The sequence below is a fragment of the Mirounga leonina genome, unplaced genomic scaffold (assembly GCF_011800145.1).
Source record: "Mirounga leonina isolate KUSES-001 unplaced genomic scaffold, KU_Mleo_1.0 Mir_153, whole genome shotgun sequence".
In the NCBI taxonomy this organism is placed as follows: Eukaryota; Metazoa; Chordata; class Mammalia; order Carnivora; family Phocidae; genus Mirounga; species Mirounga leonina.
Window position 1 is genome coordinate 37,830,154 of NW_023270387.1, and position 27,473 is coordinate 37,857,626.

The window sequence follows — 27,473 nt, forward strand, 5'->3', positions numbered from 1 at the left end:
GCCAACAAAGCAGTCAGAAATGTTTGATAGCCATCTTATGTCTATCATAATAAAAGGAGAGGGCTTTTATTTGGTATCTTTAAAATTTAATTTTTCTAATTATTATCTTTACTGAAGTATCAACCTACAGTGGACGGAAATTAAAATAACTAGTCCCCTGGCAGAAGTCCTTTGAGATTTGCTGTATTAGTATGTGAGCCTTCAAAATCACCTAAGGCTCCTCGTGGGAGTAGAGCTGTACAGATGAGCTTAGGATAATTAGCTATAAGGCAACTTCTGTGGGCCACCATGAAAAGATTTATACAGATTTATAATTTAGATTCAGACCAATTTTTTAAAAATTTCCATGGAAAGAAAGATGCAGTATCTTGATCCAGAGGACAAAAAAAGCAAACAAACACAAAGATGTTATGGTATTTGAGGGCTTACAAGCTCCATTTTTCTTTTAAAAGAAAAAGGGAGAAATACAGAAACCTTTTAAAGTTACTTCATAGTCATCTTATGAATGATTAAAAGGGTCTCTTTTAAAAAATTGAAAGCCGGGCGCCTGGGTGGCTCAGTCGTTAAGCGTCTGCCTTCGGCTCAGGTCATGATCTCAGGGTCCTGGGATCGAGCCCCGCATCGGGCTCCCTGCTCTGCGGGAAGCCTGCTTCTCCCTCTCCCATTCCCCCTGCTTGTGTTCCTGCTCTCGCTGTCTCCGTCTGTCAAATAAATAAATAAAATCTTAAAAAAAAAAAAAAATTGAAAGCCTTTCTCATCAGGAAAACACTAACTTATGCATTATTCATAGTGGTTCCAAAAGACCCATATCAACCTAAGTCTCTTATGGAGGGAGGTTCCTTGGGCACATTTTGGGATTGGGGACTAGTTCCAGGAAGTTGAAACATGTTATTTGTAAAGCGTAATCAATTCACTGATCCATCAGTATTTTCCCCTCAGGAAAGAACACCCATGGAGTAAAGACAAGCCCTTCACTGGAAAAGGAGTCCAGAGCTCTTGAGGGGAGGCAGGGGCAGGTGGGGCGAGGTGTAAGCACATCTGGTCCGAATGGACAGAGGTCATTCATGGGGAGGAAGAAACCAAAAGGGGACCCGAGGAAGCCCCAGAGATACATTCTGCCCTCAGGCCTTCAGCTGGCACCTTCTAAGAAGCTCTCAAACAGCTCTGACCTGTTTCGGTCAGACCCGGGCATACATAAGACAGTGAGATACCTGATTTGCTGAGACAAGTGCCCCCGTTGGCAGCTCTAGGAGGAGGGGCTCCCCCTGCAGGCGCGTCCTCTGTTCCACTGGCTTAGGGGGTGAGTGCACTCCTGTAGGAATGCTGACTCACGAGTGTTCAAACATTCTTATGCAATCTTTTTAACAAACAGTGGAATGAGACACGTTGATTAAAGGTTGTTAAGAGTTCAGAGAATATCTGGAATTTTTAACCATATGCTTTATTTGATGTCAACATCAAAGGAATATTTAAAAAAGTTGAATTCAAACCCATAAATTAGTAACATTTCAACTGCATAAAAAAAGTTGTTTTGCATCTCCCCATACTACATACCCTGTAACTGTACATAAGCATCTGCATTTCAAAGCACTTGGCACTTATAAAGTGAAAGGTTTCAAAATGCTAGGTAAACATCTGCTAATTTTTTTTTTTTTTAAACAATACTCCTTTGGAAAATTTCTCTTCCTTGTGCTTATAGTTCATCTTCTCAAGTCAGTTTCTGGAAACTTCTCTGGAAAAAAATAATCTAGAAACTGTTCTGGAAACAAAACTCACAGTAGGCAAGGGCTAAGTGCAGACATAAGCAGCTCCATTTTATAAACAAAGTTTCGACCTTCCATTTTATTCCACTGAACTTCTTTGAATGGTCCACGAAGATGATTCCATTTGCTATCTTGTAAAACATCACTTTTTGGAAGATCTTTACACTGGTTACGGGGAAACTGAACCATGATCTTGCTGCCACTTTCAGGGCCATTACGAACTGTGGAGCAAAACCAAAATATTAATACTCAATTTCCAAACTAGAAAACAAGGGTCCCACAACTTTCATTCTACCATGAATACAAAAACCTTGTCTACCAACTTGAAATCTCTTGTTTAAAAGTGCTTGTCATCAGGTCTCAACCGATACCAAAAGACTGAGATTATTCCCTGCATATTCTCAGACCACAATGCTTTAAAACTGAAACTCAATCACAAGAAAAAATTTGGCAGAAATTCAAACACTTGGAAGCTAAAGACCACTGCTCAAGAATGTTTGGGTCAACCAGGAAATCAAAGAAGAACTTAAAAAATTCATGGAAATCAATGAGAACGAAAACACATCGGTCCAAAACCTATGGGATACTGCAAAGGCGGTCCTAAGGGGAAATACATAGCCATCCAAGCCTCACTCAAAAAAATAGAAAAATCCCAAATTCACCAACTACCTCTACACCTTAAAGAACTAGAGAAAAAGCAACAAACGACGCCTAAGCCACGCATTAGAAGAGAAATAATTAAAATTAGAGCAGAAATCAATGAATTAGAAACCAGAAACACAGTAGATCAGATCAACAAAACTAGAAGTTGGTTCTTTGAAAGAATTAATAAGATCGATAAACCACTGGCCAGACTTATCCAAAAGAAAAGAGAAAGGACCCAAATTAATAAAATTATGAATGAAAGGGGAGAGATCACGACTAACACCAAGGAAATAGAAACAATTATTAGAAATTATTAACAACTATATGCCAATAAACTGAGCAATCTGGATGAAATGGAGGCCTTCCTGGAAACCTATAAGCTGCCAAGACTGAAAAAGGAAGAAACTGACAACCGGAATAGGCCAATAACCAGTAATGAGATTGAAGCAGTGATCAAAAACCTCCCAAAAAACAAGAGTCCAGGGCCTGATGGATTCCCTAGGGAATTCTACCAAACATTCAAAGAAGAAATAATACCTATCCTCCTGAAGCTGTTTCAAACAGAAGGAAAGTTTCCAGACTCATTCTATGAGGCCAGCATTACCTTAATCCCCAAACCAGGCAAAGACCCCATCAAAAAGGAGAATTTCAGACCGATATCCCTGATGAATATGGATTCCAAAATCCTCAACAAAATCCTAGCTAACAGGATCCAACAATACATTAAAAGGATCATTCACCACGACCAAGTGGGATTTATCCCCAGGATGCAAAGGTGGTTCAACATTCGCCAATCAATCAATGTGATAGAACACATTAATAAGAAGGGAGAAGAACCATATGGTCCTCTCAATTGATGCAGAAAAAGCATTTGACAAAATACAACATCCTTTCCTGATTAAAACTCTTCAGAGTACAGGGATAGAGGGAACATCCCTCAAGTTCATAAAATCCATCTATGAAAAACCCACAGCGAGTATATCCTCAATGGGGAAAAGCTGAGAGCCTTTCCCTTAAGATCAGGAACACGTCAAGGGTGCCCACTCTCACCACTGTTGTTCAACATAGTACTAGAAGTCCTAGCAACAGCAATCAGACAACAAAAAGAAATAAAAGGTATTCAAATTGGCAAAGAAGAAGTCAAACTCTCTCTTTTCGCAGACAACATGATACTTTATGTGGAAAACCCAAAAGACTCCACCCCCAAATTACTAGAACTCATAGAGCAATTCAGTAATGTGGCAGGATACAAAATCAATGCACAGAAATCAGTTGCTTTCTTTAACAACGCAACTGTAGAAAGAGAAATCAGAGAAACGATTCCATTTACAATAGCACCAAAAACCGTAAGATACCTCGAAATAAACCTAACCAAAGAGGTAAATGATCTATAATCTAGGAACTACAGAACACTCATGAAAGAAATTGAAGAAGACACAAAAAGATGGAAAAATATTCCATGCTCACGGATCGGAAGAATAAACATTGTTAAAATGTCTATGCTGCCCAGAGCCATCTATACCTTCAATGCCATCCCGATCAAAATTCCAATGACATTTTTCAAAGTGCTAAACAATCCTAAAATTTGTATGGAATCAGAAAAGACCCCAAATCGCCAAGGAAATGTTGAAAAAGAAAAACAAAGCTGGGGGCATCACGTTGCCCGATTTCAAGCTATATTACAAAGCTGTGTGATCACCAAGACAGCATGGTACTGGCACAAAAACAGACGTATAGATCAACTGAACAGAATAGAGAGTCCAGATATGGACTCTCAACTCTATGGTGAAATAATCTTTGACAAAGCAGGAAAGAATGTCCAATGGCAAAAAGACAGTCTCTTCAATAAATGGTGCTGGGAAAATTGGACAGCCACATGCAGAAGAATGAAACTCGACCATTCTCTAACACCATTCACAAAGATAAACTCAAAGTGGATGAAAGACCTCAATGTGAGACAGGAGTCCATCAAAATCCTAGAGGAGAACATAGGCAGTAAGCTCTCTGACATCAGCCACAGCAACTTCTTTCAAGATACATCTCCAAAGGCTAGTGAAACAAAAGCAAAAATGAACTTTTGGGACTTCATCAAGATAAAAAGCTTCTGCACAGCAAAGGAAACAGTCAACAAAACAAAGAGGCAACCCATGGAATGAGAGAAGATATTTGCAAATGACACTACAGATAAAGAGCTGGTATCCAAGATCTATAAAGAACTTCTCAAACTCAACACCCAAAAAACAAATAAGCCAAAAAGTGGGCAGAAGATATGAAAAGACACTTCTCTTAAGAAGACATACAAATGGCTAACAGACACATGAAAAAATGTTTATCATCATTAGCCATCAGGGAAATTCAAATCAAAACCACACTGAGATACCACCTTACACCAGTTAGAATGGCAAAAATGGACAGGGAAAGAAACAAATGTTGGAGAAGTTGTGGAGAAAGGGGAACCCTCTTACACTGTTGGTGGGAATGCAAGTTGGTACAGCCACTTTGGAAAACAGTGTGGAGGTGCCTCAAAAATTTAAAAATAGAGCTACCCTATGACCCAGCAATTGCACTATTGGGTATTTACCCCAAAGACACAGATGTAGTGAAAAGAAGGGCCATATGCACCCCAATGTTCATAGCAGCAATGTCCGCAATAGCCAAACTGTGGAAAGAGCCGAGATGCTCTTCAACAGATGAATGGATAAAGATGTGGTCCATATATACAATGGAATATTACTCAGCCATCAGAAAAGATGAATACCCAACTTTTACATCAAATGGATGGGACTGGAGGAGATTATGCTAAGTGAAATAAGTCAAGCAGAGAAAGTCAATTATATGGTTTCACTTGTTGGTGGAACATAAGGAACAGCATGGAGGACATTAGGAGAAGGAAGGGAAAAATGGGGGGGGTGGAATTGGAGGGAGAGATGAACCATGAGAGACTATGGACTCTGGGAAACAAACAGGATTTTAGAGGGGAGAGGGGGATTGGTTAGCCTGGTGATGGGTATTAAGGAGGGCACGTTCTGCATGGAGCACTGGGTGTTATATGATAACAATGGATCGTGGATCACCACATCAAAAACCAATGATGTATGGTGACTAACATAATAAAATTTAAAAAAATAACAAAAAAAGTAAAAGTGCTTGTCACTTTTAATATGCCAACCGCCCTCCCCCCCAAAACCCAAAAAGCTTGCTTATTTACATGGTATAAATATTCATGAATTACTGTTTGTACCATAAAAATGCGGCAAGATCAATTCTGGCTTAGGAAAGTCAAATGTCCTATCTGTTTTCAGAAAACCAATTTATTTTTTTCTAAATAACATTTGATACATCAACACCTAATATATAATGAAACGCAAACATTTGGAATCAGGACTGGGAGAGATGAAGACAAGATTATTCTGAATTAAGAACTTCAGGTTTTAATGAGGCTTCATCACTCAGCAAAGAAGAAATGGGCATTTTAAAACTCTTACCAGTAAAGACCTAGCAATGACCAAGCCTGCAGATTCACAAGCTATGATTCTGTGGGAAAAATTTTCTAATTATGCTTTCAAATATTTAGAGCAGGTATTAGAAAAGACCACACTAAAGCCTTAAGTTTTCATTTTCAACTAAGTATCATTTTCAACTAGATAATACGTGTGTTTATTAAAGTGCCCTAGTCAGAATGGGTGCTTAAAAATCACCTCTACTCTGCTCCATCCCTTTACACCTTTGGCATCGGATGTGACTCTGGCCTGTTTGAGCAGTACATTTTCCAAAAGCATTTATCCATCAAAGGTTCTGAACTGCAGGGTAACAATGATGAAAGAAGTTTTCAGAGCTCTTAGGCAAATGTGTCACCAAACAAAACATTTTTTATGATCACTAGAAAGAGAATTAATAATCTGTTGCTCTGAATAAGAGCCGTGATCAGATAAGTGTTCAGTGTAACTCCTATATGAACTCACTGCAGAGAGAAATTACTCTGAAGTACGTCTAGCTAGTACAGGTAAACATTAAGGCCAAACTCCCGAAGATCTCTTCCCATTCGGGGCAGTGGCCAGTACCTGATATAGCATAGTCGCCGCTTGGGGAGGCCACGGTGATGGCGGATGCATTGCCAATGCTCTCTATGGGCCCAAGTCCCACATGATTACTGAAGCTGAGCACCTGCCAGCCCATGACTTTGGCGAGCTGCTGAACTGCATGCACCTGATGCTGTGACATCTGTAAATGAAAAAGGCAACTTTACACATAATCACCATGGAGATTTACTTTGCAGTAAACCTGACATCATGATTGTAAACTTTCCTTGGGGTGCTCACTGCCTCGCATGGGAATCCTCCTCTGTGACTACTGGCGGGAGGACCCCACCTTCCACTGCAGAGGCTAAAATAGCCTGAGACTCATCTTCCCTGTCCACTGGGCTGGAGCACAGGAACAGGACCTAAACTTGGCCAAGTGGAGACTCCCACCTGGATCACCAAATGTGGAGCAACATCCAAAGTAGCAGGGGTGGATATCTTCCAAATCTACTCGCCATCCTACTCAGCCCAGGGAGGATCACCCATATGGTTCCATCATCTGGCTCTGGGTGGGGTTCAGATAACGGGAGCCACCCACGTAATGGGAGCCAGAAGGATGGCGAGGAGGAAAGTAAGGTCGGGGCATTTATTCGCCCAGTACCCTCCCCTGTGAGGTTGTATCCTGTGACAGAAGGCAAGTGGTTTTCTCCAAGTGGCCTGTTCCACAGGACTCTCTCCTTCAGGGTACCCATAAGCCCTCCCCTTATCTCTCTGGCCTAGGACTGGTGACCACTAAGCTCCCCAGGCCTGGTTACCTGGTTATTACTAGCACTAGGTTACCACGCTCTCCCTGGTGTTCTCCAACACCCACACTTTTGTAAATCCTTAGTAAAATGACTGAGCGTGCCACCTACTTCCTGTTAAGATCCGGACTGATATACTGGGGAGTGCATTCTGCCACTAGTGAGGAAAGCAGGAGCATCAGGGTCTGCAAGCCTTCCCATAGATTCCCACCAGCCTTCCAATATATTTCTATGTATGCTTAAGGTAACCAAAGTCATTTTAGATGTAAACCAAGAGCTGCCATACCTCACAAATGCATTTTATTTACTTGGCACCAAAGAAGCAAGTCAGTATAAAAGATTATTGCTTCTAGGATGGAGAACATCAGTATTTTTTTAAAAAAATTTTATGTGAAAGATAAATATGTATTTTGTGAAAGGCATATTAGCATTTCTAAACCTATTCTTTCTCCCACAACTCCATTTTTCATTGGATCATAACTCCATGAAGAACACAGGAAAAATACTGTTCTTAATTTTACAGAACAGGAAAGAGAGGTCCAGAAATTTGTCCAGTGTCACAAAGTGGAACTGGAACGTTTAGAACCCAGCACTTTCCATGCTGTCCCATAATACTGAAGAACTCTTTCTTAGGGCTTAAGTAGAATATTCCACTATTACGGTTTTCTATCGGATCTCCCCTTCCCTGGTTTTCTGGGGTTAATATTTCTTTACTTTTATGTGGTCCCAAAGGGGTTATAAACCTTGACAAACATGAGAAATAAAAAGTTTGTAATCCCAGAGCTGGTCCTTCATTTTTTTTTTTAAGATTTTATTTATTTATTTGAGAGAGAGAGAATGAGAGAGAGAGAGAGAGAGAGAGCATGAGGGGAGGAGGGTCAGAGGGAGAAGAAGACTCCTTGCTGAGCAAGGAGCCTGATGTGGGACTCGATGGATCATGACCTGAGCCGAAGGCAGTCGCTTAACCAACTGAGCCACCCAGGCGCCCCTGGTCCTTCATCTTAAACACAAACTAACTGGAAATAAATCTAGGACAGTTTATCAACATTTTCAGTTAACCCATAAGTTGTAAAATGTGCACTAGAAATTAAATAAATGGCAGAAAAAACTGGCTTTTTATAACTTAATATACTGGAACTATATTCTTACTCACTTTGTTCTTTAAGCAGTTACTAGAGGAAGAGGCTCAGGACTTGACATCTGCAACCCTTACCTGGGACAGAAGGAAATCCTGGAGCTCCTGCTCCTGATGAGACAGTGTAATCACTCTTCCATCTCTGTGTACAACTCGGATCTGCTCAACTCCGATATTCAACTGCAGCTGGATGGACCTTTATAGACACACATACTAAAAATCAGAAATGTTCAAAATTACCTTATACAGTGCCGCCAACATTAAACCTTAACATCAAAGAAACAGAAAATACCAATTTGGATAACCTGCGCTAACACCCAGAGGGAAGAGGGGTTTTCTCGGGTTCAACCTAACCATCAGACTCCCACCCGACTCCTCCAGGCCATACTGAGCACCAGTCTGCTCAGAAGGCTGCACGCGAGGAAACACAGCTTTCCAGCCAACCACCGGAATCCACTGCTCCTCTTCTCGGGCAGTCCTTCTGTGGGGAGTCTGCTTCTCCCTCTGCCTCTGCTCCCCCCTCCCCTGGCTCATGCTCTCTCAGTCTCGCTCTCAACTGGAAAGGAAAGGGAAAGGAAAGGAAATGCTTGTTCCTGGGAAGTTCTAAGAGAATTACTTTCAACTTTAAGTAGCGTAAGTTGACCCCAGCTATAAAGGATGAGGAAAGGGGGGGGTATTCTACCACTTCCTTTCCCTCCTGATGCTATCAAGGTTATGTTTATCACTAACTCTTCTTCACTGAAGTTTACAACCCCTGGGTCCTGTAACCATAACCTCACATTTGTTTGGTCTTAGTTCTAAATGTAAATAACTTAATGCTGATATATTTTTTTTCCCACTCCTTTGTGCTCACTCTTTCTCTTAACATTTTATTATGGACATTTTTAAACACAAACACAAGTATATAGTACTATAGATTCTGTATATATAGTAATATATATAAGAATATTATCATGAAAGTCAATGGCACCATCACCCAGCTGTAACAGTTAAAATACATGCCAAACTTGTTTTATCTTACTCAACAGCTACTCTCCCACCACACCCCAAGTCACCCCAATTATTTTGTTTCTTTAGGTATGGGGCAGAAAACCATGATCCACCTTCACCTCACCATCTTTCCCTGGAAGCTGCAAGACTCATTTCCATTGTATATTCTTTTATCTTCTATATTCAATCTTTTAAATCATGCTCATTGACTATTTTTTGCTTTTAAAAAAGTGAATTAAAGCCTTGATATTAAAAAAGAGCAATTTAAGGATATTATACTCCCCTACACCTGAGAGTGGTGATTTTGCTCCCAGTGTGTTTTGCTCACTGGAGAGACCACTGTGGCTAGTTAGGTCTGCCTGAAATAGGCAACTAAAGTTTGAAAAATAACAGGCACTCATGGACCTTGATAAATGTTTGCTAGGGGCTCACTCACACTGACCTGGGGAAGGGCACTCAACTATATCCTGCCAGTTGTCAAATTTCAACGAGGCTCAAATGGAGGCCAAAAATGCCCTTCATGGCTACTTGCTAATTTTATTAACTTCGTTTATTCCCTCCAGTTTTATTGAGATATAACTGACATAGATCATCGGTTAGTTTAAGGTGTACAGCATAATGACTTGGTAAGTGTATATATTGTGAAATGATCATCACAGTATGTTCAGTTAATACCCATCACCTCACATGCTACCCATTTTTCGTCCTGTGGTAAGAACTTTTAAGATCTACTCTCTTAGCTACTTTCAAATATACAACACAGTATTATTAACTGTAGTCACCATGCTGTACATTGCATCCCAGAACTTGTATGTTATAACTGGAAGTTTGTACCTTTTGAACACCTTTACCCATTTTGCCCCTCCTACCTATCCCCTCCCCCACCACCTCTGGCAACCACCAATTTGTTCTCTGTATATTAGCTTGTGCTTTGTGGATGTAAATCAGGAAGAATGCTTCTCTGTGAACAGTGGGGTCAAAATTCATTTCACCCCCTTGATGGACAGAGCTCTCAGCCCCATTTTAAGGGCATAATCATGAACTGGATTCGACTAAGTTTAGCCGCAAGCCATGAGAGAGCTACAAAACTTAGGCTGTTTCAGGTACAATATGGAGAGTATAGGCTCTAATATAAATGGCCCAGACTCACCACCACAGCCTCCAGGCAGCAACTGAAGCAGATCAGTCTGAGGTATGGTAGCCTCTCCCTCAATGAGGAGGTTCATTTTTTTTTTTTTAACCACAACTCAAACATGTCACATTCACCTAACGGAGACTATTTCAGACCTTCTTACCTCTCATCCTCACACTCTACAGTTGATGTCATTTACCAGAATGTTATGCCACTGTAGCAAATAAAATCCAAAAATCTCTATGTAGTCACTCAACAAACATCAACACATAAAAAGCAACTTAACATTTTAAATGAATAACTTATTTTTGATACTTACTTGCATATCTGTTCATAACCTTGTGATGTGATTAAAACCTTCACACTAGATTCATAAACATCATTAATATTTGACCAGTGAGCCTGTATCTGAGGGTCCTCAATGCGACTTGCTAAGCTGTCAATGGTCGCAGCAGTTCTTTTAAAGAAAAGAAGTCGACATTTTTTAAAAAGTCATCATATAGAAGAGTAAGGTTATAAATCACTTATCAACGTTATGGCTATGTGAAAATGAGAGGACTACTTTTCGGAAGGACCACATTTGAAAAGCAGACTTTTCTTAAAAAGGGTCAGATGAGGTGACAAGAGCCTCCTCAGGCCACCCGGCGTGTGGGTGCCTGGCGCCCCACTATGACACACGCTCACGCACAGGCTTACTGCCTCTGAACTCCCATTTGTTTTCTCAGGAAAGCTTGTCAGAACACAAGGAAGAAGGGTACTTTCCGGGTACAAACCTCAGCACTGAAAAGAATATAAATCACTCACAGATGGCAGTCCTTGGTCCCCAGTAACACGGGACACGCCCACAGCTGAGACCCATTACTGTCACGGATGACAACCATTTTCCTGAGAAGCCAAAGAGACTTTCTGCACAACAAAAACTTTACACGCCAAGAAAGATAAATATGATATGTACACATGAGAGATAGGATTCAAGTCCTCATTATGCACCAAAGACTGGAATAAGTGCTTTCATGAGTGCTATTGTTTCATCTCATTAACAACCCTGTCAAATACATACCATTATTACCCCGACTTTTCAGTCTAGCAATGCTTAGTAATTTGCCTAAGGCTACCCACCCGTGAGCTGGGGCACAAAACCGGTAGCCTACCAGAGCCAAAAACCTGGGAGTGTAACCCTAGAGCCAGGAATCCTTCCTTTTTATACACACTAATCAACAGCCACTACCCAGAAAAAGCATAAATCATGAAAGTTAACCAAACTATTGGAGGTCCTCAGTTTCCAATTCTCTGATTCTAGCACTTGATTGGGAAGAGAAGGAAAAGGCCAGAAGAAATGCAAACAGCCACTGAGGACAAGGAGCATTTACATAAACGGGCTTGGGATTTGCGCTTTTACTGCGTCTGCTCTGGTACTGGTTTCTTTCAACCCCTTAACTTTTCCTTTTCCGTGACTTGCTTCCTTGACAGTGCTTCAGAAATTCCTACAGCGGACAGATATGTATAGGAGAGCGCTCATCTTAGTATTAGGTGTCAACAAACTGGAAATAAAAACTATCTGGCAATTGAGAATTGATAAAAGAAATCAGGGAATATTCACATAATGGGATATTACACACCTATTAAAGTATCTCTGAAAAACATCTAATGAAAGATGAAAAAAATTTACAATATTAAGTGAAGGCAGGACATAAAATTTTATGAATCCAGATTTTTTTTTTTTTTAAAGATACACCCTGGCGCACATACATCAAAACACATGAGCATGTTAATAGTTGGTCTTGCTGTGTACGCTATTTATACAGATGAGGCTGATACACTGGAACATTATTTTCATAACTGGGGGAAACGGGAACATTTTACAAGCTTTGCTGCTTCCAAAACTGTAACTAATACTCTGAAATGTATAATGGTTCTAAAAATAGCTACTTCCATGCCCCTGACTTTTGGTTAAAGGTTTCTATAATTGAAATGCACAAGTGAAAGTAACAACAGTCACCTACCATATTTGATTGTTTATAAGGAACTTCTGCATACATTATTTAATTTGATCCTAAGACCAGACTCCTGTATCCCTAATTGACAGAGAAATAGGTGGAGGGCCAAAGACATGGAAACCGAAGTTAATTAGCAGGTGACTGAGCCCTGGCTTAGACACATTTTTTACCCCAAATGCATCATGCTCTCTTCACTAACATGTCTTCCTAATTCATTTTACTAAAAGCTGCAGACGTAAGTTTCCACTCAAAGACTACAAACTAATGTGCCATTAAGACCATGACTTGCGTTAGCAGGAAAAAATGAAAATCAAAAATAAACTATCACCCAGAGCAGAGTGAGCCCACACTCGAAAATTCTGAAAGAAGTACAAACAGCCCTCTTCACCAAGGACCAAAAATAAAATACAAGAGCACCTCTAGCACTTGAAAAAGATACACTGAGGTCCAATCATGCTAAGTTCTTTTGTAAATAATGTGTACAGAGCGAGCTGAGCATGAGCTGAGCATGAGCTTCGGAGCTACACAGACCTGGGCGTACTGCCTGATTGTGCTACTCTTCAGCTGTCTAACTTTGAGCGAGCTACACTTCTCTAGGCTTCAACCTTCCCATCAGTGAAAACGGGCTCACACCACCTACGCCAGAGAAGAAGAGCTAGATAAGTCAACATATGGGAAAGTGCCTTCTAAAGTCTTAAAAAGTGGATCAGCCAAAAAATACGGAAAGCTTCAAGAGAAGATTAAAATCAGTTAAGGAACAAGTTTCTGGTGGATGGGTCACTGAAGGTGAGGAGTTCTAGGAGTTCTAGAAGGTGAGGAGATAGGTCACTGAAGGAGGTGTGTCTAGGAGTTCTAGACACATTCCTAGTGAGGTGTCTTTCAAAACTGTAGCCAGTGTTAGAAACCATCTGGAAGGTGACATGGGCCCTGGAGCTAAGTCTTTCCCAAACCTGACAGGACCATCCCCAGCTGTAAACGCTCACCCTGCAGCCATCCTCCTCTTCCTGGGAAAGAAGGTTAGCACACACCAAAACTAATGTGTATGAGGTCACTAATAAAGGGTTTTCTTTTCCAAGAAAACCAGTTACTTTGTTCACCCTTACCTGCTCCTCAGGAAAATATGCTTTGCTTGTTTAATTATTTTTTCCAGAAGCCCCTCACTGGATTGTAGTGAACTGATTTCATTCTTATCGAAAGCTTGAGGACCTGAAAGTCTCATTCTCTTGTGACCAAAAGGTGCACTTGCTGGATGAGGCATCATGATGGAACTCAAAGTCTGTTTATGAAACTGTAACAAAAACAGCCATTTTTTATTAATTTTTTTTATTGAAGTATAATTGACTTATATTGGTTTAAGGCACACAACATCATGATTTGATGTTTGTATATATGGTAAAATGATTCATTCCAAGTCTAACTAACATCTGTCACCATAAAGTTACAAATTAAAAAATTATTTTAAAAAACAACTAATACTTACATATTAAAAACAGGGGAGGCTGGAATACATACTTCTATTAGGTTTCTTAGGGGATTCTTTTCAAATTAGCCTAAACTGTGAACCAGCACTCTGGAAACACAGTTCTAGACAACCTGTAAGCAGAATATGTCCTGAAATAACTTGATTATCCTGTTTACAGGCTCTGGCAAGACATCTTCCCCATCACACAATCAGAATCACTCTTCCCTCTGCACCCTGCATGCTTTTCTTACGTGCCTGTATATAACTTCCAGTATATTTCTATCACTATAAGCTATGCTTGGGAACAGAGACTGATAATCCTGATGATCTGTGTATTCCCCCAGCACAGAGCAAAGATCTTTCATATCACAGACCCTGAATGTCACAGAGAGGAGCTTTTACACATTCACTGCACTGGATATGCTTACTACAATGCAAGAAGAAACATTTCACTCATTACCTCTCTAATTAGTAGATGCAAATTATGCTCTAAGACATAAAGATGGTCCTCCGGACTTTGCTTCTCAGTAGCAGATTTTTGGGATTTCTTATCATTTGAGGAATGGCATAAAGAAATCAATAACTGCAAGCCTATTTATAAAAAGAAGTAGAACAGATGCAAATCACCTAAGACATGGACAAGCACAATTGTCTTCCTAAAGTATAATCAGAGCCCATTCTCAAAAGAGCCATTCTAAACCTGAAGATCAGGCTTCATGATTAACATTTTCAGACCAAAATGACTATTCATGAGTATAACAAACTATTACTTATTGTAACAATTCAAATTGACCTTAAGATGTGGTTAAAGACAGGTGAACAGAAGCTGTATATTAACTAATTAGTTTCTTCTTGCCTTTTAAAGAAAGCAAAACAAAACACAACAGCATTTTTGAGAAAAACAAAAAAACACAGAGCTGGTATCTGGTCTTACTGATGAGAAGACAGATACTCTTCCTTGCTGCCATGAAAACCAGGATGGAATTTTTCACTTCTAAAAACCCATTCCTTTGACAAGACCCAAGAAGATGCATCTCAGAATTTATATAAAAAAACAAGAGCACAGCTAACTACAGACTGATCTCCAAGGCAGGTCTGACTGCTCTAGAGTAATATAATTAAAATCCCAATTTCCACAAATTTAGGAGTATTATGGGTATTCAATAACCGCTGACTAACATCTCATTTAGACAGTAAGATAGGGTCCCTGAAAAATCTTCCACAAATGGTGTTAGCACAGACACCTCAAAGCTACTGCTGCCAAGTAACAGCACTGCTAGTACAAATGTTTAATATATATATTAATATATATTAATATATCATATAAATCCAGCAGTTACACTACTTAGGACACAGGATGGAATTAGCAACGTGGTTTGCCCTGCATGCTTTATGAGCTACCATTATGGATAGCAGGCCACGTCTTTGCTCTTACTGTTCCAACACAGCCAAATATGTAGTTAACCCCTCTGTTCTGTTCCCCAAACCACAAAGTCCTGTTTATAAACTCGAAAGGGTTGGCTGCTCTTACTTGGAAAGGGCTGAGAGATAATCTGGTTTTTCACCACAATGTGAGGGATCTGTGACTTAATTTGAACAGCTTCCCGAGACAGCTGTGCAAAAATTTCTTTACACAAGAGAACGTTTTGTGCTGCTTCTAATTTCGTCTGCCAATGTGGGGAACCTGAAAGACAGGGGACATATGTATATATCAATTATCTAACTATATTATGTATGAATTAGCTTAAATGGTGATCTGGATACATATAACAGAAGTTCAGAAAACATTATAATTAGAGCATATCCTTTCCAAAATACAAAAATTTTCCTTTCTTTTACACAGAGAAAACTGGTGAAGAAGTTCAATCTTAAAAAAAAAGACTGCACAGCTATTCACTAATGGTTAATGAACAGATTATAAATAATAAATTTCCAATTGTTCTTACTCCAAAGTACCTATTTTCGTCTCTACATTTATCATCAGTTTATTTGGGAATGTAAGCTCAGACAGAACCAGAAGTTAGAGGGCAGAACATAACTACACCTGGTTTGGATTTGGGCAAAGGTCGTTTGAAGAGGTTGACTGTGCCCAGATCACCTATGTCTGGAGCCTGTTTCTGAATTGAAACCTATGGGACAAAAAAACATGAAAAGGTGTTAGCAAATTAGCTTTTGGGCTAAGTAATAAGAAATTACTTAAAGTACTTGACAAATACCTTGATATAGGCAGACCCCTCTAAATCGCTAGGAATTTGAACATCAAGGGGGCAGTAATCTTCAGGTATCTTCTTATCCAGATCAATATCTGTATTCTTTATTACTTCAAATGTACCATGATGGGGAAAGAGAGATCCTAATGGGGTATTAAAAATAGGAAAATAAGAACAGTTAACACATTAATTTAACATACATTAAGTATATAGTATTTCACTGAATCATAAATTAAACCCCCATCCAAAATGTGCTTTGGGGGGAACGCGGTAAGGGTAGTAAGCAAAGGGAAGAAAGGAAGCAGGAAAAAAAGTTATTTACCTTAAAAAAAAAAAAAAAGACTCCTTGGTCTAATGGTATCATTATACTATGAACTCCATGGGCCATCAAACTGTTTTATTCCAATGGAATTTGGCTGATAAATTTGATGAAATGGATGTACTTCTAGAAAGTACTTCCTCCGATTTAAGCCTGAGAGATGAAACACTTCTGGAGATAAGTTTCTATAATAAGGCTGCAACTGAAGTGTTCTGACTCCAGCCAGAAGAACAAAAGGATACCACCTTTTTTTCAACCAGTTCCTAAATTTTTATGTGATAACCTTTTGTGTAGTTCAGAAATCTGAGTAAGTTGTTCTGGGCTGCTGAATTATGTGAGGAGTGGGTGGTTATATGTACCTGCTGTTTTGTAACACAGGAAAATGTTCAAGATCTTGCAATTAAAAACAGAACGTAGGGGCACCTGGGTGGCTCAGCTGATTAAGTGTCTGCCTTCAGTTCAGGTCATGATCTCAGGGTCCTGGAATCAAGCCATACTCAGAGGGAAGGCTGCTTCTCCCTCTTCCCACCCCCCGTCTCTGCTCATGCTCTCTGTCTCTCTCTCTCAAATAAATAAATAAAATCTTTAAAAAAAAAAAAACAGTTAAAAATAAAACTACCCTATGATCCAGTAATTGCATTACTAGGTATTTACCTAAAGGATACAAAAATACAGATCTGAAGGGGTGCATTCACCCCTATGTTTATGGCAGCATTATGAACAACAGCCAAACTATGGAAAGAGCCCAAATGTCCTTCAACTGATGAATGGATAAAGAAGGGGTGTGTGGGGCACCTGGGTGGCTCAGTTGGTTAAGCGACTGCCTTCGGCTCAGGTCATGATCCTGGAGTTCCGGGATCGAGTCCCATATCAGGCTCCCTGCTCAGCAGGGAGTCTGCTTCTCCCTCTGACCCCCCTCCCTCTCATGCTGTCTCTCATTCTCTCTCTTGCAAATAAATAAAATCTTAAAAAAAAAAAAAAAAAAGGTGTGTGTGTGTGTGTGTGTGTGTGTGTAACAGAATATTATTCAGCTATCAAAAAGAATGAAATCTTGCCATTTGTAACGACGTGGATGGAACTAGAGTGCATTATGCTAAGCAAAATAAGCTGGTCAGAGAAAGACAAATACCACAGGATTTCACTCATGGGAAATTTAAGGAACAAAATAGATGAACATGTAGGACAGGGGGAAAAGAGAGAGAGAAATAAACCATAAGAGACTCTTAATGATAGAGGGCTGATGAGGGAGGTGGGTGAGGGATGGGCTAGGTAAGTGATGGGTATTGAGGGCACTTGTTTTTTTGTTTGTTTTAAAAAGCATCTTTAATGAGGTATAATTGTTGTACCAAGAGGCATGCATATTTAACATGTGCAATTTGATGAGTTTGGAAATATGCAAACATTCATATCACCACCAGCACAATCAAGGTAACAGACATATCCAACACCTCCAAAGTTTCCTTGTGTCCTTTTTTGAGTTAATTTTTGTTTTTGTTTTGTGGTAAGAACATTTAACCTAAGATCTACCCTTTTATCAAAATTTGTTAAGCACTGTGCTGTATAGCAGATCTCTAGAACTTGTTCATCTTGCTTAACTGAAACTCTACAGCCACTAAACATCTCCCCATTTCCCCTTGTCCACAGTTGAGGGCACTGTTATGATGAGCGAGCACTGGATGTTATATGTAAGTGATGAATCACTGAATCCTACTCCTGAAGCCAATATTGCACTGTATATTAACTAACTAGGATTAAATAAAAATTTGGAAAAAAAAAATCAGTATAAAAATAAGTATGTAAATATGGGGCGCCTGGGTGGCTCAGTCAGTTAAGTGTCTGCCTTCAACTCACATCATGATCTCAGGGTCCTGGGATCGAGTCCTACGCCTGGCTCCCTGCTCAGTGGGGAGTCTGCTTCTCCCTCTCTCTCTCTGACCCTCCTCCCTGCTCATGCTCTCTCTCGCTCTCTATCTCAAATAAATAAAATTAAATAAATAAACTTTCTGCTAAATGTACCTAAAAGTACCTATGTAAATAATTTAGATTCAATTATGTAAATATATTTATATAAGGCAACAATAAAAGTAATTTTAGCTTATCAGGTTTATGGGTACAGAAATTAAAGAGAAGCAATATATTACAGACTATGTAACATTACAGTCAATCCTGTATAGTTTTTTGACAAACGACAGTCTAAAAGCAGTTTTTAACAGCGATCTATACCTGCACTTCTGTAGCTCAGATCTCCAAGAATCTTATCCCCAACTTTTCTGAGTTTCCAGTGTTGCCGTAATCTCAAAAGCTCAGAGTTGAAGTCTCTCTGCAGCTTATTTTCTTGGTTTTCAGTAACTGACTTGGTCAGTCTTTCTGCCCCCTTCAACAGGATCTGTGCTGCTCCAGCGAGCGACTTCTTTTTTGATATCAACTGCAGTGTCTGTGGATTCTATCAAAAACAGTAGTGTAGTTCTGTATTTTTAAATGATTTCAACACTCTCTTAATAATAAAATACCTACTCAAGAGAAAATTGAGAAATTAAGGAAAAGCAGGTAACACTGTTTTTTGAAAAGTAACCTTAACCTATTTCTCTGGTCAACTCCAATAAACTTATGTTAAACCACAAACACCACACTGGACTACAAATCAGAACCTACCCAACTCTGCCCAGCTTAGATGAGGTTCCCCTCTCACACTGTGCGCATGCCCACCCCCACCCATGTGTACACCCTTTGTGGCGCTCATTATACTTCTGATGAAAGTCTGTCATTCCTGCTTGAAGGTCATCCACATGATGGTTAAACCTACTATGTCCACAGACCCTAGAACAATGGCTGGCACATAATACTTGATTTCTGGAATAAATAAATGACCCCAATGAGTCCAGCTGTAAAATTATCTTATATTATGGCAAGCTACTAATGTGCCTTTGGAAAAAAGACTGAAGCACACAGCATTAAAATTAATGCACTTCACCACAGGCTGATTTTTGGAAAACTGATGAGAAATCATAATCTATGTATTATATAAACATAGATAAATATCCATAATCCCCACCAATCTGTGTACTCTAGTCACCAGATACACTTCTAAAAAGACAAATTTAATACAAGAAAGTCTTCTGACTGCATGAGTCAAAATCACCAAGTCTCAGAAAATGTCCCAATAATCTTCTGACCGTATCAGGGGACCTAATTCTAAGTTTTTGGAGAGCTCAGGAAATTCCTGGAGACTCCTGGGTGGGCAGAGCACAGGAAGGTGGCAAAGGCTGTAGGCTAGGAATAAGGTGCTAGAGTTCTCGTCTTGGCGGTCTAACTACTGGCTTTACTGCATCTGAACACATCACACAACTCTCTGGGCCTCAGTTTTCTCTCCGTAAAATGAAGGGAACCGGACTGAATGGTCTCTAAGAAGTCTTCCAGCACAGTGTTTCTAGATTCTGAAACTATCACCACATGAGTAATTATATTCAATTCACTTCACTTACAAAAGGGTAAAAACAACTGTTACTTCCTCTCCTTGCCACTAACTTGGTCATGGACCTGATGCTCGTTTTCCTCAAGAACCTCCTAAATGGCCTCCCTGGTCTCAGGCTTTTCATTCACCAATTCATCCTTCTGTTGTCTCTCTTTCATCTTCTAATGTTCAAAAACTGAACATGCTCTTCATCAAACTGCAACAATTTTACCTAGCTTTCAGTAGATTCCATAATTTGGCCCAATTTTTCTAACCAGGCCCTAAAAAGAGGTTGAAGGGGAAAACGGGAGACTTCGAGAAAATCACTTGTTGAAGGACCCAGGGCTGGTGAGGGCAGAGGCAGGATTTGAACCCAGGTCGGTCTGACTCCAAAGCCATATTTACCATCATGTTTTTGTGTAACACACTACAGATCAATGATCCAGGCTGTAAGAATTTGTTAAGATCTGGGAAACTTTAGGGGCACCTGGGTGGCTCAGTCGGTTGGGCAGCTGACTCTTAGTTTTGCCTCAGGTCGTGATCTCAGGGTAATGAGATCAAGCCCCATGACAGGCTCCATGCTCAGCATGGAGTCTGCTTGTCCCTCTCCCTTTGCTCTTCCCCGAGCTCCTGCTCTCAATCTCTCTAAAATAGATAAATAAATCTTAAAAAAAAAAAAAAAAAAGATCTGGGATACTTTAAAGTATTACATTACTAATGAAACTTAACTCTTCTGAGGGTCACAGGGCCATTAATAAAATAATAAATAAAGGAGATGCTGTTTTATGCCTTTGCTTTGAACCGGTTAGTCTTTAAATCTTTGTCTGGACTTAATTTTGCATGAAAGGAAAAGGAGACAGTAGGCACACAGCCTGAGAAGTGATCCTGGGACTTAATAAAATGGTACCATTACTCAACTGAAGCCCACACATACCTGTTTTGGAGGAAGTGCATCCTGAGAGACCGGATCAAGAGTCATAAATTTTTTATCCCTAACAATACTGAGGACATCATAGAGAACACACATCTCTGTCAGGGCACTTCTCAAATTGTTCCTCACTGAGTCCCAAGGCCAAAGGGAAGGCTGAAATTTTACCAACCCTAAAAAAAAAAAGAAAAAAGAAATTCACAGGTATTAGTTATACTGACTAGAAGACAAATGTTTAGATGTTACAAGTACTAAAAGAAGAAACAATGACTTTTTATTTCAAATCATTTCCTGTTTTATCCCATTCCATCCACCGTTTCTTGAATCTCTGTAAATATTTAAGTTAGCATTCCTACAATGGCAAAACAAATATGGTATCTAATTTCCACAGCTTAAATCTAGCATTCCAACATTATAGGTAGGCATTTCAGTATTTTTTTAAATTTATGCAAAACACCTTTTTCTTCCAGCTTTTAAAACTTGAATAATTGGAATTTCCAAAATAAAGTACAAAAATAAAAATGTCCTATAACAGCAGCATTCAGATATTAAACAATGTTAACATGCCTTCCAACCTCTTAAATCATTTCGTTAATTTTCACCAATACATGCTCACTGTAGAGAGTTCAAATAGAGTCACAGAGTAAAAAAGTAAAGGTTTTCCTTTATTCCCCACCCCCAATTTTCTCCTCTTAATATATGTTTTTCAATGCATTTACATACATTTACTTCTGTTCTTCTATTACTTGCTTTTTTCTCCAATTATTATATCCTAGAGATACTTCCATGCCAGCACATATAGATCTATTTCATTCTTTAACACTGTGTGACATTCTGGAGCATGTACATACAGTAGGTTTAACCATTCCTACTTAATGGACAGGTACATTGGTTTCACTAACGCTAGTACTGGTAAACATGTTGAACACACATCTGTGTACATGTATAACTTTTTCTGTAGGTTAAATTCCTAGCTGTCATTTAGTGGGTCAAAAGAAATGCACATTTAATACTTTTGACACATATTGAACAGCTCAACTGTCTTCCAAAAAGGTTTTACCAATTCACATTCCCAACACGAACATTAAGTCTTTTAAGTTGCTGCCAACGTTATGCACGAGAAGAGTGTTTTAATTTGCCTCTTCCTACTAGTAAGATCTGAAGTCTTTTTCAGTGAGCTGTTTATACCTTCAGGCTATTTTTCCAGTGAGTCGTCTTTTTTCCCCCCAGTTTGCAGGGAATCTTTGAACATCAGGGATTGCAACCACTGTGTCCTATATGCTGCCAATACTTTTCCCAGTCTCTCATTATTTCTTACTTTATTCGTGGCATCTTTTTCCATTATTATTTTAAAATTTTATGTAATTAATCTCTCTCTCTGGCTTTATAATTTCTGTGTTTCCTATCTTGCTTAAGGTCTCTTCTGCTCCCAGAGTTCTATATTTATAACTTCCTTCCAATCTTTATTTTATTCTCTTCATTGGCATTTCGATCCTTGTGGAAGTAATCCGAAGTGTGAAGTACGAGATAGTATTTATTTTTTATTCCCAAATGGACCCCCAACTGTCCTAACACCACTGGCTCAAAAATCTGTCTTTAAATTTATACAGGGTCTGTTGCACATACCCAAATCAAGAATTGTATTTTTTATCCCTGACAATACTGAGAATCCAAAACCCACCCATACTTTTTCTATTCTTTCCTAACTAGTCTCCCTCCTTTCAGTTTTGTTTTCCCTGTAACCCACTTGCTACATAGGATCCTGAGTAATCTTTTTAACATACAATCACCTGTCTACTTAAAATCCTCCCAAAAGCTATCAGTTGTTCTTCTAATAAAACCCAAATGCTTATCTTGGCCTACTGGCTCGGCATGATTTGGCCCCCGCCCACCTCTTAGACCTTGCCTCATAGTCCGGTCAATACAGACCTCCCTCTTTTCAGCAGGTGTTATTAGCATCATCCCCATTGCACAGGGAAGCAAAGTAACTCGGACAGTAAGTGGCACAGCAGCGATATGAACCGCAGGCCTCTTAACCAAATGTGCCACATTACAGACTTCATCAGTGACAGTGTCTCAAGTGCTCCAACTCAAGAAACCGTGCAGAAGGATAAGGAGCATTAAGAGGCAGGCAGCGCCCTAAACTGTCCAGCTGTGAAAAGACCCCAGTGAGCACGATCACTCTTCCGCACGGGTGTTTTCAAAGTTCGCCCACGCACCGCATCTCGCCCAGCGCGGGAAAGCCGGAGTGGCAATACCACGGCGGGTACGGGGGCCCTCAGACCGGCCGTCGGACTCGAGCGGCACACACGGGCCTTACCTTCCTCATCGTCCTGGTCCGCGCTGGACCCGGCGCCTGCCCAGTCCTGCGCGTCGCCCTCGGCCCCGGCCGCCTCCTCCTCCTCGGAGCCCGAACCCTGGCTGAAGTCGATCCGCTGGGCCAGGCGCGCCAGGTTCTGCGACATGGACAGCGGCTGCAGGTACGTCTCAGTGCCATCCAGGCCCACCTCCTGGACCTGCTTCTCGCAGGCGGACTCGATGCTGATCCGCACAGCGCGCACTCCAGACATGCTGGCGCCGTCGGGGGGCGTCGGAAGGATCCCCCGCGCAAGCCAAAACCCGAGGTGGGAAGCAGAGGCGCCTCCGAGGAGAGCCCGCAAGCCGGGAACCGCGGTGGCTCCGCTCACCTCGGAAAACCAAACCCTGCTGTGGGGCGGGACACAAAGCCGAGGGCCAAGCGACTTTCCCAGAATGCACTGCAGTTCCCTGCCCCGGCTCGGAGTCTCCCGGAACCCAACTGGCAGGCGCCGGCGCTCCGGCCTTCCGGGGGAGCGCTTCCGGTTTTCCTAGCGCTGCGTTGGGAAAAACTTCCTGGTCTGTAGGAGGCGTGGCCAGCAGCGAGAGGGAGGAAGAGGGGGAGGGACCCCGGTGCCGAGGGCGTGGATTGGCTGGTCCGTGGTGTCCGTCTGCATTTTAAAGTGTTAACTTGCTTGTGGTGGTGGAGTATGGAAAGCTCAAGACGGCGAAGAGAAGTAGGGAAAAGGAAGTGAATGGGTCCCTGGGTCTTAGCAATGAGAGGCCCTCTGACAATGCTGAGATATGAGGGTGTACACCTAAAGAAACATGTCTGCAGAGTTATAAGGACGTAATTTGAGGAAAAACATAAATCGTGCTTATCATTACTGCATAATTAGCATATGTTTTCCTGTTAGTTGTAACCTCTTGGACAGCGACTATCTCCAGGAAGCATAATAGAAACTGGCACGTAATATGAGCTTAATTTTCATTTCATGCCTCAGTAACTTAGAATAAGTGAATACTTTAAAAGATTAAGAAGCAATAGTCTAACTTCAGTCTGAGTCCCCAAGAGTATATCATTAGTATTAATTCCAGAGGATAGATTATTTTATATTACAAAACTCTAAGGAATTATGTATATATCATTTTTTTAAAGATTTATTTATTTGAGAGGGGGAGAGAGAGAGAGAGCATGAGCTGGGTGGAGCAGCAGAGGGAGATGGAGAAGCAGATTCCCTGCTGAGTAGGGAGCCTGATGCGGGGCTGAATTACAGGACCTTGAAATCATGACCTGAGCCAAAGGCAAACCCTTAACCGGCTGAGCCACCCAGGCACTCATTTATCATTGATGAGGGATAGAAGCAGAAAAATGTTTACCATCAGCCCAAAAGGTTGACCTATAGCCTGCATGGCTTTGATAAGGATCAAACAGGTGCTGGCTCCTACATTCTTTTTTTCTTAGTCCATTCTTTTTTTTTTAATTTAATTTTATTATGTTATGTTAATCACCATACATTACATCATTAGTTTTTGAGGTAGTGTTCCATGATTCATTGGTTGCGTATAACACCCAGAGCTCCATTCAATACGTGCCCTCTTTAATACCCATCACCAGGCTAACCCATTCCCCCACCCCCTCCTACATTTTTTTTTTTAAGATTTTATTTATTTATTTGACAGAAAGAGACACAGCAAGAGAGGGAACACAAGCAGGGGGAGTGGGAGAGGGAGAAGCAGGCTTCCCGCCATGTGGGAGCCCGATGTGGGGCTCGATCCCAGAACCCTGGGATCATGACCTGAGCTGAAGGCAGACACCCAACGACTGAGCCACCCAGGCGCCCCTACCTACATTCTTAAAGAGTCTCATTGACTGCCTTTACATCTCACCCATAGTTAATATGGAGCTGATTGCTAAGCACCAGAGAAATCTTGCAAACATAGTTTTACAAGTAGAAATTTGAAGAAGACATTTATGATCTAATACTCTCACATGTCCCCTTCCCCTTGAGCACTAAGTTTAGAACCACCAGCTTCACACAGAAGTGCAGCTCCTGCCCACAGGTCCTGTCCCCGTGCTATAAAAAAAGCACCTTTTTGCAGAAAAAATGTCTCGAGTTTCTTTTTTTCTTTTTCTTTCTTCCTTCCTTTCTTTCTTTCTTTCTTTGAGAGAGACAGAGAGTGTGGGGGGGAGGGGCAGAGAAAGAGAGAGAGAGAGGGAGAGAATCTTAAGTAGACTCCATGCTTAGTAAGGAGCCCGAGATAGGGCTCTCATGACCCTGAGTTCATGACCTGAGCCAAAATCAAGAATCAGATGCTTAACTGAGTCACCCAGGTGCCCCTCAAGACTTCTTTTCTGATCATTTGTAGCCCCACATCAGTCATGAGTCTTTTCAAGTTTTATACTGACCAAGACAGTATTTAAGTTTTTGAATTACTTTCCTAAGGTATTTAGGAAAATAGGATTGTGCTGGTGTCACCCTCTACCAAAACAATGTGTGTTGGGAATGTGAATTTTCAAGAGAGACCTATTTTTTGGTAAGCTCAACAGGGATTCTTTTGCACAATCATGTTTGAGAACCACTGTATTCTTTATGTATAAGTTTGTAAAGGTTTTACAACCTTTAAAATTTGATTAGTATTTATCGTTGGCTCTATCTGAGCCCATCACTGTGCTAAGTGTTTTAATCGTATTTCTTATTTCATCTTTTTAAGGTTCTCATCCTTCTGCATTTTGGCCCTGGCATCTGCTATCTCATCTGGGTTAGGGCACACACCTGAGAATCAGAATCTAGGCTGCGCTCAGCTGGTGGGTTCTACTTCACGATCTAGGGCTACAGGTCATTCAGATAACTCTGTACCATGTGTCTCTCATTGTTCTTGGACTAGCAAGCTGTTCAGGGTATGTTCTTACGGCGATGGCAGAGGTACAAGAGGGAAGCTTTGCCTGCATTACATGTCTGACATCCACATGGCCCGTGACCAAGCCTAAAAGTCAAGGATGGGAGAGAGGACACTCTTTTCAGTTAGAGGCACTGCAGAGTTGCAGGGAAAGGGGTGTGGATAAAGGGAGGAACAAGGCCAACAATCTGTCACATATGGAAAATAATCCAGTTACATTCCCCCATCTCACACCATAAATAAAAATTCCAATTGAATTAAAGATCTAAGTATAAAAAACAGAGTGAAGTCTTCTGCAGACTCAGATATATGAGACTAAGTCCCATTTAAAGGGAAGTGTTCTATGAAAATTATGTCAGATTTTGAGGGTTCATGGAGCTCAAGTCTTCCTAAGGGAAGAAATGAACCCCCCCACCATCTTTCAAGGCTGAGGAGACAGAGATCTGCTCGGATCTCAATTTAAACTCCAAGGAACACATGGAATAACACGCTGTAAGTAGAGGTGGCCTGAGTCTTATTTAAAATACGACCCTAACCCAACCCAGCTCAATCTCTGATTACACTGAGGAAATCAGTCTCTCACTTTATCTACCTTACAAAAGAAAGGTAGAAACCCTCATCAGTGGAAGATACCTAGAACACACAATATCCAGCATATAATGGTAGTAGTAGTTGTAGGTATGTAAAAAGGCAGGCAAGAGTGACTGATAATCTAAACCTAAAACAACAGGGACGTATCCATGGATGATCAAAACAATGGAGATGGTAGGCAAGAACTTTAAAATAACTGATCAATAATGTCAGATGAAAATGGATGAAAGGGTTTCAACAGAAACTGCAAATGATTTTCTATTCTATTGGGTTTGGTTGTCCATCACTGTACCAAAACCATACTCTTACTTTAATAAGTTTATAAATTTTGGTATCTATATATCAAATACCCTGACCTTGCTGTCTTGATAAATCTTTGTTTAATCTTGGCCCTTTGCTATCCCATATTTTAGAATCAACTGGTTCTATGAAAAGCCCTACTGGAATTAGACTGGCATGGAATTGATAAGAAATGCTTCTGATGCTTCTGTGATATTGTATTTTCCTAGATATATTTATTTTGCATGTTTTTAGGTTTTCAACAGTTTTATAATTTTCTCCATGATGACTATATATAATCTTTGTTAAAGTACTTTTGATAACATTGTAATTGATATCTTTTTCAAATTTATATTTTTAACTATTTCTTAGTGGTATGAAGAAATGCAACTTATTATTATACATTGATTTTATATTTTAGAATCTTCTTCTTCTTTTTTTTTTTTTTAGAATCTTCTTGAACTCAGTCTAATAATTCCACTATAAACTCTCTTGGGTTTTTTAAGAATCAATCATGTTTTCTGCCAAAATTTCTCCCTTTTCAGTTGTTATT

At 40.3% G+C, this 27,473-nt stretch overlaps 1 protein-coding gene across 2 annotated transcripts; it reads right to left on the minus strand.

Annotated features, from left to right (window-relative positions):
- Positions 1-1,400: 1,400 nt before the first annotated feature.
- On the minus strand, positions 1,401-23,694 carry MED17 (mediator complex subunit 17). 2 transcript variants are annotated; one of them, XM_035009376.1, is made up of 13 exons: positions 23,175-23,694; positions 20,861-21,027; positions 18,699-18,918; positions 16,163-16,299; positions 15,991-16,075; positions 15,478-15,630; positions 14,407-14,537; positions 13,588-13,772; positions 11,292-11,372; positions 10,807-10,944; positions 8,444-8,561; positions 6,470-6,629; positions 1,401-1,984 (listed from the first exon to the last, which is right to left on the minus strand). In XM_035009376.1, the coding sequence occupies exons 1-13, from the start codon at positions 23,422-23,424 to the stop codon at positions 1,773-1,775; spliced, it is 2,037 nt and encodes a 678-aa protein (XP_034865267.1). In that variant the 5' UTR covers positions 23,425-23,694; the 3' UTR covers positions 1,401-1,772. The 2 variants fall into 2 exon arrangements, with proteins under 2 accessions (XP_034865267.1, XP_034865268.1); XM_035009377.1 differs by lacking the exon at positions 11,292-11,372.
- Between the last annotated feature and the right edge of the window lie 3,779 nt (positions 23,695-27,473).

Excerpts from the sequence above, each read along its gene's own strand:
- MED17 (XM_035009376.1), bottom strand. The coding sequence starts at position 23,424 with ATGTCTGGAGTGCGCGCTGTGCGGATCAGCATCGAGTCCGCCTGCGAG. Across the intron at positions 13,773-14,406 it reads TGCATCTACTAATTAGAGAG|TTTCATAAACAGACTTTGAG; the intron begins GTAATGAGTGAA and ends TTTTTGTTACAG. Across the intron at positions 11,373-13,587 it reads CATATTTTCCTGAGGAGCAG|GAAAATGGTTGTCATCCGTG; the intron begins GTAAGGGTGAAC and ends TTGGCTTCTCAG.